The sequence below is a fragment of the Oryza glaberrima genome, chromosome 3 (assembly GCF_000147395.1).
Source record: "Oryza glaberrima chromosome 3, OglaRS2, whole genome shotgun sequence".
Lineage (NCBI taxonomy): Eukaryota > Viridiplantae > Streptophyta > Magnoliopsida > Poales > Poaceae > Oryza > Oryza glaberrima.
Genome location: NC_068328.1, coordinates 4563827 through 4580727, shown reverse-complemented (window position 1 = coordinate 4580727; position 16901 = coordinate 4563827). Strand labels below are relative to the sequence as shown.

At 43.9% G+C, this 16901-nt stretch overlaps 2 protein-coding genes and 1 non-coding gene across 3 annotated transcripts; 2 read left to right on the top strand and 1 right to left on the bottom strand.

Annotated features, from left to right (window-relative positions):
• The first annotated feature begins 8040 nt into the window (after positions 1 to 8040).
• On the top strand, positions 8041 to 12535 carry LOC127768433 (FRIGIDA-like protein 3). The gene is made up of 3 exons (XM_052294013.1): positions 8041 to 8759; positions 11458 to 11630; positions 11715 to 12535. Exons 1-3 carry the CDS (start codon positions 8075 to 8077, stop codon positions 12399 to 12401), a joined length of 1545 nt encoding a protein of 514 aa, XP_052149973.1. The 5' UTR covers positions 8041 to 8074; the 3' UTR covers positions 12402 to 12535.
• Positions 10297 to 10382, top strand: LOC127769146 (small nucleolar RNA SNORD96 family). Its single transcript, XR_008016713.1, has one exon. It is a non-coding gene; the product is annotated as a small nucleolar RNA SNORD96 family (small nucleolar RNA).
• A 1602-nt stretch (positions 12536 to 14137) lies between the features above and the next one.
• LOC127768432 (uncharacterized) lies at positions 14138 to 16842 on the bottom strand. Its single transcript, XM_052294012.1, has 4 exons — positions 15448 to 16842; positions 15188 to 15347; positions 14660 to 15091; positions 14138 to 14539 (listed from the first exon to the last, which is right to left on the bottom strand). The coding sequence occupies exons 1-4, from the start codon at positions 16803 to 16805 to the stop codon at positions 14408 to 14410; spliced, it is 2082 nt and encodes a 693-aa protein (XP_052149972.1). The 5' UTR covers positions 16806 to 16842; the 3' UTR covers positions 14138 to 14407.
• Between the last annotated feature and the right edge of the window lie 59 nt (positions 16843 to 16901).

Sequence of the window (16901 nt, the reverse complement as noted above, 5' to 3'; positions counted from 1 at the left end):
GTTTCGGAAAGTGAAGTCAAAAGAATAACATCTTAAATCTAAACATCAAGTACTTGATGGTAAGACGATAAGAGTGATGTGTTTGGATAGAGATTTTTAACACCTACATATTGACAGCTAAGAGTATGTAGAGATGTTTCTTCTTTTCTCCTAAGTGTTAGTGCTCCTTTGGAGCATTGGAAAATTTAAGGGATTTTAGGGCTTATTCGATTTGTAGGATTTTCAAATCAAAAGAATAGAAAAAATAAAGGGGTGTGTTCAGCACTATGTTTTCCCAACTCTCTCCTCTTGTTTTCCACGCGCACGCTTTTCAAACTGCTAAACGGTGTTTTTTTTTTAAAAAAAGTTTATATAGGAAAGTTGCTTAAAAATCATATTATCCAATTTTGAAAAAAAAAATAGCTAATACTTAATTAATCACGCGTTAATGTATTATACCATTTTCCGTGTGTACTGTTCCTGTTGGGACCTGTCTGAACTGGTTCAACATGACAGCAGCATCATCAAGTAGTAGTAGCGGCAGCGTTGAACAGATTGAATCTGCAGCACACGAATATCTCGGAGGATTATTCAGCGATTCCAATGGCAACGACGACATCTTGCCTGGGCTGCGTTCATTTTTTTTTGGTTGGAAACGCTACCCTCCGGCACGGAAAATGGAGCGGTCCGTAATTAGCTAAGTATTTACTATTTTTTTTAAAAAATACTACATTCATTCTAAGCTAGTGGTCGCTTTGACTTTTTCCTTTCAATGTAATATAGTACAAAGTTGGAAACCGAATCAATTATGTTTGTTACATAATTTCCACGGATGAACCCCTACGAAACTGAGTCAAGTCGGAGCTAAGCCAATTAAAGGAATAAAATAAGGTGAGAAACTTATATCAATTATTTAGGATTCATTATAGGTACTTCGACAATTAGAGCAAATTTAATAGTATAGCCAACTACCAGCTACAAATCATCTATAGTGAATTTAATAGTCAATTTAAGTCAATTCAAACAATAGTTATCTATAAACATATACTATGCAATTAATATTTAGTCCCACGTGTCATACACACATGCATCTTGGAGTCTATGCTGCAGCTGGCTACAAATCTGTAGCCTGTTGCTCCTCTCTCATCTCTTATCTCCTCGAAATGTGTTTATAGCTGGTTTATAGTTTGCTATTGTACCCGCTCTTATGTAACAAAACATTGCAAATCCCAAGCTATGATTCGTGATCTTCATCCGACTCCATACATAAAAATTCGTGATCTTCCAGATTTCGATGGTGTTTGAATCTTCTGAAGATGAAGATAAATATTAAGTGTTTCACGCAAAACGAGGTGGTAATAACGTGTGATTAATTGAGTTTTAATTATTACAAACTTGAAAAATGGCTTATCTGATATTTTAGAGCAACTTTCATATAGAAAGTTTTCGCACGAAACGTATCGTTTAGCAGTTTGAAAAGCGTGCCACGAAAATCCAAAACTTAATCTTCCTTCTATTGGATTCTCGAACAGCTTCATTGTGCAATAAAGAAGGTCGCTAAAACAGACAGTTTTTGATTGGTTACAATCGGTGTAATTATTTTGTTTCCTTCTCAGTCTCTTGTAAATTGTAAATAACTTTATATTCCTTTTATAAAAATCACACTGCGAGGTAAAGTCCTGGCAGTATTTCCAGTAAAAAGAATAAATAAAGAAGGTCGCTGTCTCATGTGACCACGCATATAAATACAAGTCTCGATGGGGCCCAATAAGAACCCGATAAATCCACAAAAATCTCATTTTTAAATGGGACTTATTTTGAAAACAATACATTCACTTTTTTTAATTCGTAAGTGGCACAAAAAATATCGATGCAAACTACGTGTAACTAAATTGGTTAAATTCCTAGCGGTGAAATATGTTCAGACGGGTTTAAATCCTATACTTAACAATATGTGCTCGTATTACGATTAATTATCCTCGACAACGAGACACCTATAGTAACTTCGTGAATCTTAATATACAAATGGCCCCATCGTCTTATAGAGCCATACAAATGGCCCCATCGTCTTATAAAGCCAGGGATAGGGTGTACGGGTAAGTGTACGCACGTTATATGAGCGCTTGCATCATATGCCATTTACTTAGTGTTCATAGAAATATAATGTGCATATGTGTTTATAGAAGTGAGTATGCACATTATACGTTTTCAAACAAAAATATGGATAGTGCTCGTGTGGTGGCCGTCCGACTCCCTCCTCAGCTCCCCTCCTCCTTGCATGCATGCCCTCCCTCCTCCATTCACCATCTGTTCCATCTCCCCCCACACCCTCATTGACAGTCATTGTCCAAGCGCGTCGAACCCTCGTCGCCGCGAACAGAAGAGACAAGAGGCAGACCACACGTGACTACGTGAAGGCCGTATACGCCATATACCCGACGAAACTATATGTATGCCCCTCCCTTATCCCATTCACGTGACTATATGAATCCTATGCATGCTAGTATGGTTGTCTTTGTTGATACAACATAAGTACAATATACCATGCGTACACACCAACCATATATATATACATCATGCGTCACAAACTTACACGGGCATACATACATATATATACCATCCCCAGCAATTAATCAAAGGTATATTTTCATTGATTCTAAGAAAAAAAATATGTATGTAACTGAAATGGTTTGAGAGCAGCTCTGATGTTGTCTTTATATATAAAAGGAAATAAAAAGTTCATTTTACTCCACTGAACTATTTCATCGCAGCACTTAACCCTCTAGACTATTCTTTTTTATTTATTGCAAATTTTACTAAATATCAAAACTTTAAAGTTCAAACAAACAACCACGAAAAAATTAAAAATATTTTTAAACATTGATAATGGTCCATCTATGAATCTAACAAATTTTAGCTCAAAATACAACTTGTATAACGAATAAAAAAAAGGAATACTATTAAGAGTGAAGTGAACTATTTTCAATAGTTTAGGGGTAACAATGAGTAAAAAAAAATAATTCAAGGGGTTATGCGCGATCCATTGCATTAGTTTTGGAGAGTAAAATTGACTTTCCCCTAAATTAAAAAACGACGATGTAACTCTCCTTAACTATTTTGTTAGTGCTCTGAACTTTTAAATTCTGTTCGATTCTCACTTTGCCCTTTGAATTACTGGAAATGGTTCATTTTGCTCCATTACTTATAATTATCTACTTTGTTTCTCTTTATAAAATACATATTTGAGAATATGATGTTAATTAGGTGATCGACCCCGGTTGCTGAGCCCTGCACATCGTCAATTCGCCATGGGTACCGGGAGATATACTGAGACGGCACGCGTCGGAATACATAAAAAAGGAAAAAAAAAGAGAGTAAAATTGGTGGATGGGAATGGAGGAGGAAAGGGGGCAGGCAAGGTGATTGAGCGACTGAAAGGAAAAGGGTTAAATGCTACCCTCTTCGTTTCATATTATAAGTCGTTTAAATTTTTTTAAGTTAAACTTCATTAAGTTTGACTAAATTTGTAAAAAAACATATATAGTAACATTTCTAATACAAAACATACATTTTATCAAATATATTTAATATTAAATTTAATGAAACTAATTTAGTGTTATATATGTTGCTAATTTTTTTCTTATAAACTTATTCAAACCTAAAGAGTTTTAGCTAAGAAAAAAAGTTAAATGCCTGATAATATGAAACGATATTGTAAACTAAGGGAGTATTTCCGAACGCTATTTCCGGCAAAAAGATCATCAAACGGCTGCTGGCCGGTTGTGTGATTGTGACTTTGTGAGGTGGTTTTGATTGATTATTATTGGGTGGGGGTACTGGGGTGTTTGTCCGAGGAGACAGCTGATGAGTCGCTAGCTGGAGTCCTGCTGGACCATACCCATATGGCCATGTGGCCTTGTGCAAAGTTCAGATAAGAGTGGCGGTGGGAGCAGAAATCCTAGGATGTTAGTGATTTGGTGGACCTTCCTAATGTTTGGAGAGTCCAGGTACGATGCTCTACTGCTAATAGAGATGAATCTTAATTATTGATCTTATTTGATCGAAAGGTATAAATCTATCTTACTAACAATTTAGTTAGCGGTCGAAAGGTATAAATCTATCTTACTAACAATTTAGTTAGCGGTCGAGCGGTAGTACAAATGTTAAGGTGTATTATTATTAAAAAAACTGTTTAGAGGGGTATAATCATCATTTTAGTAGTGACTAAACCTTTTTTTTTTGCTTTTCAATGCAATATGAGTAATGTCGGTGCAATAGATAACCACATATGGATCTAGGTAAAGAAAAAATAAATGACAAAATTATCCCTAATTAATGTATTAGTAAATTACTAATTAACCATTAGTTACTAATGGTTCTGATCATTTCTACTAGTAGTTTAAGCCATTGTTTAGTTCCAAACTTTTTCTTCAAACTTTCAACTTTTCCATCGCATCAAAACTTTTCTACACACATAAACTTTCAACTTTTCCGTTGCATCGTTCCAATTTCAACCAAACTTTTAATTTTGGCATGAACTAAACACACCCTAATACTACTAGTACTACCTCTGTCTCTAAATAATTATAATCATATGTTGTTTGGTAGTATATATTAAGGTTTTAGAAGAAAGACTATATGATGTCCCTTATTAAATGATGTATAGAAAAAAATGGGAGGGTGATTGAGGGTAGAATAGAGAGAAATTTAAATGAGAAGTGATTGATGGAACAATTAGTACTCTATCGTGACAACTATTTTAGGATAAATTTAAATTCTAGAAATATAATTATTATGGAATGGAGGTAATAGAAAACCCCATAGCTCGATTTTTTTTTTTTTTTGCCGACCATTGTTTTGATTGATTATTATTGGGTGGGATACTGGGGTGTGTCCGAGGAGCACAGCTGATGAGTCACTAGCTGGAGTGCTGGACCATACCCATATAGCCATGTGGCCATGTGCAAAGTTGAGAGAACAGAGTGGCGGCGGGAGCAGATATCCTAGGATGTTTGCTGGACCATCCTAGGATGTTAATTTGGTGGACCTTCCTAATGTTTGGAAGCTTGATTTCTTTTACAACCATAGTTTTTTTAGTTGGGTCTTGGGGCTTCAGATACGAGTGTTTTTTTTAAGTCTTATTGAAATTAGCAGAAAAAATACAAAACTATATAACCCTAAAAAATAAAAATAAAAACACCACAGTCACATACTAACGACACCTTCCCACATAACTGAGCAAGAAACTAGAACAGAACTAGTTGCTGCTAAATGTCATTGGCTGCCTCTATAACAACAAAGAGCTACAATTGTACCCCAACACCGACTCGAAATAGGTGAGCCTAGGCTCCTAGATGTCCCCGGAGCGAAAGGTTGTAGAGGGAGAGGGCGAGAGAGAAGAAAGCTCTCTTCCTCGCACAGACCCGCCAACATATAATGACTTCGCATAAACTATCTTAGAGTTGTTTTGGTGATAAAGGGGTCTCCTAGACAATGTCTCCGGGAAGAAATGAGATGAAAAGCACCATTGTTGTGCGTCAAGGTCTAAGGAGATTCAAGACAATGTAAGTAGTAGGTATGGTGTCCAAGTCTTATATTTTTAAGAAAGGATACCTAAAAAGGATAGACATGGTTATTTGGGTGGTGAGTGCCACGTGTGTCATTTGTCATCATCTATGTATAGCTTTTGTGTCTTGGTGTTAGAGATCAAGGTAGCAGCTTATTAATACTGGGAACTTGCCCCTGTGCTCAAAGTGAGCAATCTTTTAAAGAGGAGTAAATTACATTGGTGTTACATGAATTTATCAAGTAGGTGTAAGTTAGTATATGAACTTGTTGAACGATGTTCGTTACGACACACAAACTTGTCAATGACATGTGAACTGTGACGCCCTAGAATAATTGGAGGGAGAAAAAGAGAGAGCTGGTGGGCTGATTTCTTTGGTTGTGAGCCTAGCAAAGCAAGCTAGCATAGCTTGCAGCAGCAGCAGCGTTGGCCTTGGGCCTTGGCCAGCCCATGCGAGCAAGCAGCAGATAGGCAAAGCAGGATCTGAAGTTTGCAGCAGCACCTGTAACAAGTTATAGTCCCAAATCGCTAGTTTGAGGAGAGGAATAGTAGTTTCTAGTTTATAAGTTATTAACTCCGGTTTATTTTTTTTTCAAAGCGATGACGAAAGTATAAGAGAGTTAAAGTTGTATGAACCGTGACCAATCGTATACCGATTTATCTGAACACTAGAAAAAGTACCCGTCCGTTGTGTCGGAAAAGTGAGTGGTAAGAGATTATTGGTTAGTGATGTGAAACTCTCATCTGTGTCCAGCGAAGGGTTGTTACGAATTATAAAAAAAATGCGGGACCCGCGTCACTTCTTTTTCTCTTTTCTTCTCCTCTCCTATCTTTTCTTCCTCTCTTCTCTTCAGCGGCAGTAGAGAGGGGAGAGGCGGCCGGCGAGCTCCACCGCCTCGAGCGCCTCATGACGGGAGGAGGGAACAACAGAAAGGGGGTCGCTGTGACCCCGCCAAACAGCAGAAAGGGGTGATGCAGGTGGTGTTGGTGGCAGTCGGCTGCACGAAGTCCGGGAGGCGGGCGTGGGCAAAGCGTTGGTCCAGGTAGTAGGTGTCAGTGGCGACGAAGTGGTAATAGAGGGCGAGACGGGCATTGTGCCCGAGTGCCTCGTCAGCTCCATGGCGACGGCGGTGGTGGCGCTGCTCTGGACAAGCAGCTCGTCCCCGATGCCTCCAACGACAATGGCACCGCTCTCGCCATCCGCAAGCCTCCCTCCAAGGATTGCCACAGCAAGGTCGACGCCCTCGGTTGCCGCATCCGCATGCACATCATTTACGCTGCCCACATCTTCCAGCTCAACCACGAGCTCGGCCACAAGTCCGACGGCTAGACCGTTGAGTGGCTTCTCCGTCAGCCTGAGCCATCCATCATCGCCACCATTAGCACCGGCACCACCCTGGCACCTCCTTACCCGCACTGCCCCCTTTATCCTCGGCAAGCGCCTTCGTGCCACCGACAACCACACCGCCTCCCCCTAGCTTGCTCCCAGCCAAGGCTTTTGGGCGCTCCCTACACGGGCCATCGCCGCCGTGCCCGCCACGCCTGGGGAGGCGTCTGTTGCCAAGGTCAGCAACTACCTCCTTCACGACGCCCACCCGCCCCTCGCTCCGTCCCCCATCACCTCGCCATCTCTGTCGCCGCACCACGCCCTTCGTCCCCTATCGCCTCACTGTCCTCATCGCCGCTCCTCTCCCCTCCCCATCTCTCGCTGATCGCCTCCCCTCTCCCCCATTCCCTCCTCCCGTCACAAGGCACTCGAGATGGCGGAGCTCGCCGGCAGCCTCTCCCCACTTTACCACCGCTGAAGAGAAGAAAAGAGAAGAGAAGAGAGGAAAGAAAACATAAGAGGGGAGAAAAAAGAGGAAAAGAAGTGATGCGGGCCCACATTTTTTCTTCCCACTTACATGTGGGTCCCATAACTTTTTTATTTTTTATTTTACTGACTAGGATGCCATATCAGCGAAACCACAAATCCATACTACCATGGGACCGAAATTGTACAGTGTTGTATAGTTTATGGGTGAAGATTTTTTTTTATTGGGAATTAGGGACCTCTGATAGACTCGACGCAAAGTTGAGGGATGTCAGATGAACTTATTCCGTGCAAATTTGGTGCTATGGGCTATATGTATTTGGGCCTTCATGTCTTAGGACAGTAGTAATTGAGGGATGTCAGATGAACTTATTCCGTGCAAATTTGGTGCTATGGGCTATATGTATTTGTGCCTTCATGTCTTAGGACAGTAGTTGTAGGCTTCTACCCGACTTGGACAATGAATAAGTCTATCATGTATCCCTTTCTGTCGAATGGTCTCTCATAACGCCTCCCCTATCTTTAAAAACTGGAGTACATCATACCCTATTTTAAGGTTGAGGGCATGAGGGGTGTAAAATAGACTTATTCCTTGGACAATAACTCGGGTCGGACTCGGACCTCAGGCCCACGTATTCCTGTCATCTTCCACCTCCGGACCTCCCTACTTGCCCCCAATTCACAAGGTTGAGATATCTCTTTCCACCGCAGCAGCCATGGCTGAGGGCGAGACGCCCCCCTCCTCCTCCGCCGCCGCCGCGGCCCCCGTCCTCGCCGCGCTCGCCTCGCTCCAGACCTACTCCTCCGCGCTCTCCGCATTCACCTCCGCATGGCGGGCTCTCTACTCCGACGCCACCGCGCTCGACTCAACCCTCGCGTCCCGCCTCGAGGGCTTCTCCGAGCTCGACCTGCTGTGCTCCGCCATGGACGGGCCAGGCCTCCGCGCGTACCTCACCGAGCACAGGGACGCGCTGCAGGACTCGTCCCTGCCGGCCCTCGATGCCGCCCTCCTGGTGGCCCCCGACCCGGGGCGCCTGGTGCTCTCCGCGGCGGCGGGCTTCTGCCGCGCGCCGCCTACGGAAGGTGCGGCCAAGGTGGCGTGCCGCCTGCTCGTCGACCTGCTCGACCGGCTGCGCGCGCTCGGCGTGAAGCCCTCGCCTGAGGCGCGCGACGAGGCCAGGGCTATCGCGGCCGACTGGAAGCGGAGCAAGCGGATCGGGCCGCAGGCCGTGCTTAAGAAGGAGACGATCGCCTTCCTGCTCCTCGTGGGGGCGTTTGGGTTGGTGGATGATGTCGGCGGCGCGAGCGAGGTGCTCGATCTGGTCATGTCGGTGTCTGGCCGGGAGCGCGCCGTTGAGGCTTTCGTCGGCCTTGGGCTCGATCTTGAGAAGCACATGCCAGGTAAGATTCACTCGGTTAACAAATTTTTCGGTTTACAAAATTGTTGATTTTACTGTGGTCTTATATAGAACTTATGTGAAGAAATGTTCAGTCATGGTAATCATTTACTCACCTCCTAACTGGTTTAGGATGATCACTGGTTTGCAGTGTTACGGTGTCTCAGTACCCTTAATACTGCAGTACTCCCAACTAAGTTTTATTTGTGCAACATTTGCTCTATCAAAGTTGATAGAGGTATGTTCATGCTATTTATTTTATCAGTATATTGGACTTTTCCCTGCAAGTATAGCCAGCGTACTCCTCTTGTTAAGTTTTAGATCAGTAGGTTCCGCACAATGTTCTTTGATGTTGGGTTTCGTCACTTCTGTTTATATTTGGAGATCCCCAGACCAGCAGTTTGTGAGTTCGATGCGAACATATGAGTACTAAGTACATATTCTCATCCATTCGGTTCTTGTAGTTATGATGCTACAAATTTGCTAGGGACAATCTGTCTTTGTTCTTTCCTTTGTATTGGTGTCTTTGTTCTTAAATTTGGAGATGCTCATCTTCTTTGATGTGCAAGATGAAATGATGCTGCTTTCACTTTTATTTATATTCTGGTCAAACCTCTTGTTTCCAGATGCCATTACAATTCCCACACAAATCTTTCTTACTAGAGAAACATCACAAATATGTCTTTGTAATGGTTTTTGCTTTGTTTTGTGTATTCATCCGAATGATGCTAAATGGAACTACTTTTTTAAAATTAGCACGCCACTCTTGAGTTGCTATTACTAGAGAAACATCACAGATACGTCTTTGTAATGGTTTTTGCTTTGTTTTGTGTATTCATCCGAATGATGCTAAATGGAACTACTTTTGTAAAATTAGCACGCCACTCTTGAGCTGCTACTGCATGATTCGTTACTTCGTTAGGGACACTTCTTCTTTACTTGCCCTAAATTCATGACATAATTTATTTCTGTGCTTGTATATCCTTCTATCTAGATAAAACAATCCAATGAAACCATTTCCCTGTACTGATTAGGTTCATTGCCATATTGACATTTGGAGTTCAAAGGTCTGTATTGCTTTTTCCTCAGCCTTTTAGAAAGACCGATACTTGAATGGTGGTGTCCTTAAAAAGCAAGTTTGTTGTTTATACTTTTCTCTTATGTCTATATTCTATTGTATGCTGTCTTCTATCATCGAGTTTTATAGCACGTTTTTGTGAATTTAAAGTGGAATGCTCCATGATGAGTATGTTATCCTGTCATCTGGTTTTATGGTATACATGGATTTTATGAATTATGTGGACAATGATGATAAATTGTTCACAAAATATAATCTTTTGGCACTGATTGGCATTTCTCTGCCATGCTGCCATTCTGCAATTTCCATGTCCATGACTCCATGTTATATATCTCCATTGACTAAGCCTCTTTTTTTTCTTTGTTAAATACTGTTCTCTAATTGCACTGCTAGTTTTTTAGTCTTCTTGATGCACTTCAATTCAATGAATCATTGAATAGTTTGTCTTTAAGACTGCACCGTGTGACCTGTGATGATACCTTTGTGAAAATACCATCTTTCGGGCCTGATTGGCAACCAGCCATATTGTCACTACAATTTCTGAGGTTATGACCTTGTTGGTATGTACAAGCGTGCAGTCATTTCTCTTCTCATAACTTGTCAGCTGCTGCCAAATGCTTTCCTCCTTCCATGATTCATCTGCGTTTCTGGCTTGGGCATTGAGACCAAGGCTTGGTTAAGTCGTAGCCTAACTCAATTAATCTTCTCGCCATCCGCATCGAGTTAGCCCCCGTGTCGATTCGTTTCGGTTGTGTCTTGCGGTCTTTGCGCTGCGTCGCTTGCTCGCCACTGACTGGATTTGCATGATGGCCCGCGTTGCATGCCTGGACCCATCACTCCATCAGTGAATTTGCATATTGGTGTGAATTTGCACTCATGCAAATTGGTTTATGTCGCGAAGTCTGCTTGCATGCATGCATGCTTGTGGGCTCGGGCCGTGCGAGAAATGATCCCTACGGCCGCAAACCAATCTGACGCAGCGGCAAAAATGAGAAATGGCAAGCGAGTATGTAGATCAGTTCTGGAAAAATACAAAAAGGTTATATGTAGAAGAATCATGCACAGAGGGAGTACTGCCTATTTAGGCTTTTAGCAATCTTTCCTGTGCTATTTTCTTGATCGTGAAACAGTAGGGGGTTCCCCTACGGTATATTATTTCTTTTTGAAATTTACAAAGGTTTTTTATAAGTTATCCGTTCAGCATCTAGATCTGCATTCTTAGAGGGATTTGCAGCTTTCTTATTTCCATCCTGTTATGTTATCATTATTTATTGCAGCTTATGTAAGTACGTTGTAGTTTATGCAGATTTTGGATTCCTTTTCAGGAGATAATGGATCTTAGAAAGCTCTTCTCAACATCAAATAATGTTCATGAGTGCTTTGTACCTTTTAGCAACGTCGATGAATAATATTTTTCAATATATCTGGTGCTTTTTATTTTTTGGCTCATGTATCTGTCAATTTGTTCACCCCCACCCTATTCTGTCGTGATCCATGGTAGCTTTCTGTTCTATAAGTCCATCATCCATGGCATGATGTTTTCTGCTCTACATTTAATGTTTTTTTGTTCTTTGAGGTATGTCCGTATGTGTGAACATTAACATGAAAACTCTCTTTCCACCAGTTTTCATTCATACAATGATAAAGAAAGGCAAACAGCTGGAGGCGGTTAAATTCATTCAAGCTCTTAATTTGGTGGAAAAATATCCTTTATTGCCTGTTCTGAGGTCGTACATCAGTGATGCTGCAAAAGCTGGGAACATGATCCGCATCAGAGGAGATGATTCTGCTTGTCAGGTACATTTATGCTGCAGTTTCACATTAGGTACTTTAGGCATTAAAAACCGTATAAGCTAGTTAAATCTTAAAACGGAACTGCAGACTGAAGCCGATGCAAAAGAGCGCATGCTGCTCGGAGTATTGCAGAAGTTCATCAAAGACCAGAAGCTAGAAGAACTACCTATTTTGGAAATAGTTAAACAGCGGCTGGCACATTTGGAGAAGAAAAGTGTGGAGAGAAAGCGAGCAGCTAGTGCTGCTATTGAAGCAGCTCATGAAGTAAGTAAGAAGATTCAGAAGCAAGAGAAGCAACAGCAGCAGGTGCAGTCAGCTATGCGATCACGGGTTCCAGGTAAAGCAGCACAAAATTCCTTAAGCCAAAACATCCATTCGGTTGATTCCCTCAGTCGACCGCTCATGTCGAGCCAGAGCATGGGTATCTCAGGAGTATTAAATTTGTACCAAGCTGCTTCAAGCCAGAATATAATTCCGGCTATTAGTCCGAGCCCACTGAGCCAACATCCCGTTGGCATCAAGAATCAGACCCTGAATACACCGCCTGTTCAGACTCGGTATGGTGGCTTGGCTGACTACTATGGACTGTCCTCCGGCAGACCTAGGCCCGACTCTGTATCTCCTGGATCAAGTGTTACGAGTGCACACACATCTTCCAGATCAAAGCTCTATTCTGCAGATCCCCTGGCTGCTGTCTCCCGAGCATCAGATAAGAAGGGTTCGTCTTACAACTATTCGTTGTCAAGTATGTCGACATATAATCCTAATCCATAAATAACCTCGATATGGTTCTTATGCCCCCTCCCCCTGGGGGACTAACATGTAAATTTTAGTTTGAGGCCAAGCAGAGGCTGCTGATCCTGTGTAAATTCCAAATATTCATATAGATTAATATAAATGCTTGGCTATATCATCCGTGGACTGTTAATTCTTGTGACATTTGGATTGGTCTAATGATATTTTGCTGGTTTTTACGTTTCTGATTCTAATAGTTGATCCAGGATTTAAACTACTGGTCGTTGGTCATTGTTCTCTAAAACTAGTTCATCCAGCATCTTAACTACCGGTTGTTGGTCGTTGTTAAAACTTTTTTTTTGTAACAATCATTTCCAATCATTTAGTTACTCTCTAACATGTCGTTTTCCTCGTTCTCTAAAATTGTGTTTCCTGTAACTATTGTTTTTAGTAGTTGTTACGGATAATGGGATTTTCTTGATTTTTCCTTTTTATTATTAAATTGTATCGGTAACACACGAACTTGTAGGTGCAATCTAGTGCACAGATTTATAAAATGTTTGTTTTGGTGCATGAAAAATGTTTGTTTTTGGTGCATGAACTTATCTGGTATGTGCTGAGAAAGGCTAAAAGGACACTACAAGGTTAATCTTAATTATTTAGGAGCTGGTTAGGATATTACAAATATCTTAGAAGTTTACTACTCCCTCCGTCCCACAATATAAGGGATTTTGAGTTTTTGATTGTAACGTTTGACCACTCGTCTTATTCAATTTTTTTTTGCAAATATAAAAAACAAAAAGTTGTGCTTAAAGTACTGTAGATAATAAAGTAAGTCACAAATAAAATAAATAATAATTTCAAAAAATTTTGAATAAGACGAGTAGTCAAACGTTACATGTAAAAACTCAAAATCCCTTATATTATGTGACGGGTGGAGTATTAGAAATACCCCTCTTAAAAAAGACGGGATATAGTGATAGTAGAAAAAAGATATGAAAAAAATAAGCAATAATATAAGGGTTAAAATATGTGAAATTCATCGTTTTTATCTGCTTGCGATAGATCATTGATAGTTCGATACGGTTTTGTAAATACATTTTTTTTTTACAATTACATGCACATATAACGCATACACCATTACTTACATTATACCAAAGCACATTGTGAACTAGGTAAACCAATTTTGATTCACTATAATAAACCAATAATGTGAGAACATCAACACAGTTAAAGGTAATCTTTCTACAACTATATTAGTATTACTATCAAAATACTCTAAACAAAAAATAGCTGATGTCAAATTTATCTGATACAGAACACTCATAATAAAGAAAATGGTTAATGGTTTGAACACTCAAAATAAATAAAATGGTCAATTGTATCTTGCCCTTTTTTATCCAATGCTGAACAGGCAACCTTTTTTTAGAATTTGAATCAAAACTAGGAATTCTATCTATTTTTACATTTCATTTTTCTATTGAGTTTTTCATAATGAAATTGACAATTTTAACTAAAGGGCAAATACAAATAATGGAGGAAAATTTGAATTCATCGCACACATTCTTCACATGAGGAACATACCTTTTAAACTTTTCAGGTCTTACTGTCCAAGACGTAGTAGGGTAGTACACGTATTATAAGATCAACGCGGCAACATGCATTGAGTGATTATTGCACAGCATCAGAGCACATCACGTATTTTTAGCCAAACATCGTATAATATCCAAATATTGCATAACAAAGTATCATCTTGACAATAATCATAGCACACGGTACACTAAAACTTTATTAAGATGACAAATACTGACATACAAATTCAGGCCACAGACCCCAAAATCCCCTAAGCAACAGTTCGGTCTAACAATCACAAACACAGGCTAAATTCAACAAACACACAAATACCGACACAAAATCCTAGAGGTATTTCTCCCTAATTTCCCCGCCTTGGGTGGCTACATCGACAGTTGATCACAGACACTCGTATAAATTGTCACTAACAATCGTGACAGACAGCTACAAAAAAACAAAACAGAACAATGCGCCTAGTAGATGCGGTGCCGGGGGAACAACCTCCTGACGACCTTCATCACCTGCTTCGCGCTCATCCGGTCCAGCACTTCCCCCGGCAGCCTCTCGATTCTCCTCGCCAGCAGTATCGTCTCCTCCGGGTAATCCTACCCATTATCAACAGTTAGAGAAACACGAAACGGGTGTCTAAAAATCAACGGCATCTTCTACTAATAAAACAGAGGTTCGTTGTTAGGATTGGATTTTTTTTGGACCGTATAACTTACGTCCTTGCAGGCTTCGACCAGCTTCTGAATGACGTAGTTGCCGTAGCCGCACTGCACGACGTCGGCGAGCTGGTCGTTGGTGAGGCTGACGAAGGTGGAGATCACGATGCGCTTGAGGTCCGACGAGCCCTTGAGGAAGCAGGCCTCGACGACGTAGCTGCCGAACTGCTGCCGGGAGAGGCTCACCACGTCGGCCATGAGGAGCGCCACAAGCTCCCGCTTGAGCGCCTCGCTGCCGTGCTCCAGCACCTTCTGCATGAAGTAGTTGCTGTAGTGGCCCTTGGCGATCATGGTGGCGTTCGCGAGGATGAGCTGCTCGAGGTGCTCCAGCTCCTCGCCCCTCGCGTTCATGAAGCATTCCACCAGGCACCGGGACCCCGACGACGCCAGGAGCATCTTGTTGGCGTGGTAGCACGCGAACTTGATCAGAATCTGCCCCCAAAAAAAGGGAAATTAGCAATGTATGTACTCTTTACATTCCAGCAATTCGATCTCAATCTCGTATGGTTTGGTTTGTGATCAGTTTACCTTGGAATCCTCGTAGTTCATCGCCCTGAAGCAGTCGTGAAGAAGTCGATCCCCTTTGGCATGATCCATGACGCGCTCGCACACGAGGCAGTCGGTGAGCAGCTTGCACAGGTCGGGGTATCTCGCCGCCGCCAAGATCAGCGACCTCAGAGAAGCCTCCCTGCACCCATGAAACATCTCAACATTTTTTGTTTGAGAAATTGATGCAATGGGGTTAATAATAGATAGATAGATTGATTGGGTGGGGCAGAAGAAGATACCCGTAATCCTGCCCGGTGACACGCAAGAGCTGGGTGGTCTTGTGCTTCCCATTGCCGTCGACGGGCGGCGCGCTGGCGGCGGCGGCGGCGGCGATGATGGCGTGGATCTCGTCCTCCTGCTCGGCGCAGGCGCGCACCAGCGCCATTAACACCTGGCACCCCTCCCTGTCCTCCATGACCCTGTGCACGTCGCTCTTGATCGCGGCGAGCGCGCTCAGGCGGTACTGGTCGACGCCCGTCTCGGCGCCCTCGTCGAGGAGGCGGATCACGTGCGCCGCCGACTCCTGGAAGAACACGAGCTGCAGCGGCATCGGGCCGCGGAGCATGTCCGACCGGATCTCCTCCGGCGTCCGGCCCTGGCTAATCCGCGACACGCCCCTCCATAGAGGGTCCTTGGGGTTAGCGCGCAGCGCGTTCATCACGACGAGGCGCTCTTGGTAATCGGCGATGGCGGCGCTGGGGTTGTAGTTGTTGGCCGGATGAGGGTACGGGTGCCGTCTGGTTCTCGGCGGCGAAGGTGACGCCACCGCGGAGCGGGACGAGGCACCGATGGGCTGATACTGGCTCGCGTTGGCTCTCAGTGTGCACGGCCTCGGCGCCACGGGCGGGCGAGGCGCGGCCGGGGCGGCGGCGGTGGCGTTATTGGCGTAGCCATTGGCGAAGCGCGAGAGGTAGTCGCTGCTACTGCCGTCGGCGGCCGATGGCAAGATGCGGTCGGCGGCTAATGGCATGGGGCGATCGGCGGCCAGCAGCATGGCGTAGTCCGACGAGCCCTGCGCGTGGGCGGCCGCCTCCGCCGGAGAGACGCCGCCGTGGCCGACCGGCCAGAAATACCCGTTGGTCGACGAGCCCTGCTCGCCCACGCAGTAGCTCGACGTCTGCTGCTGCTGCTGCTGCTGCTGCAGCTGCGTCGCGCGCATCTGGGCGAGCATCATCTGGTGCTGCTGCATCAGCGGGTGCACGCCGCCCTGCCCACCACCACCACCACCCTGCGAAGGCGGCGGCTGGGGCAGCATCAGCGGCGAGTTCGGCGTCGCGTACCTCTGCTGCAGCTGCGCCTGCCGCGGCGTCTGCGGCTCCTGCCCCAACGACGAGGCGCCGCCGAGGCCCATCGCGCTGAAATAGGCCTCGAAGCTGGCGGGGTACGCGGTGCGCTGCTGCTGCAGCGGCGGCGGGCTGGCGGCGGGCTGCTTGCCCCGATCCATGGCGGCGGCGGCGGCGGCGAGGAGATCGAATCGCGGCTGGATTTTTTTTTTCCTGGATTTGTGGGTGTGTCGCCGCGGAGGGGATCGAAATATCGAATCGGGGGGGAGGCGTGCAGCGGTGCTTATATAGGGGGGACGCGCACGCGCCCGCATGCACGAAACCTGAATCGAATCGGAAGAATCGGCGAGTTGCCGGTCTCTCCGTTGAAACTGAAAGAGATACGACTCCCATTGACCCGTGCTTTTTCT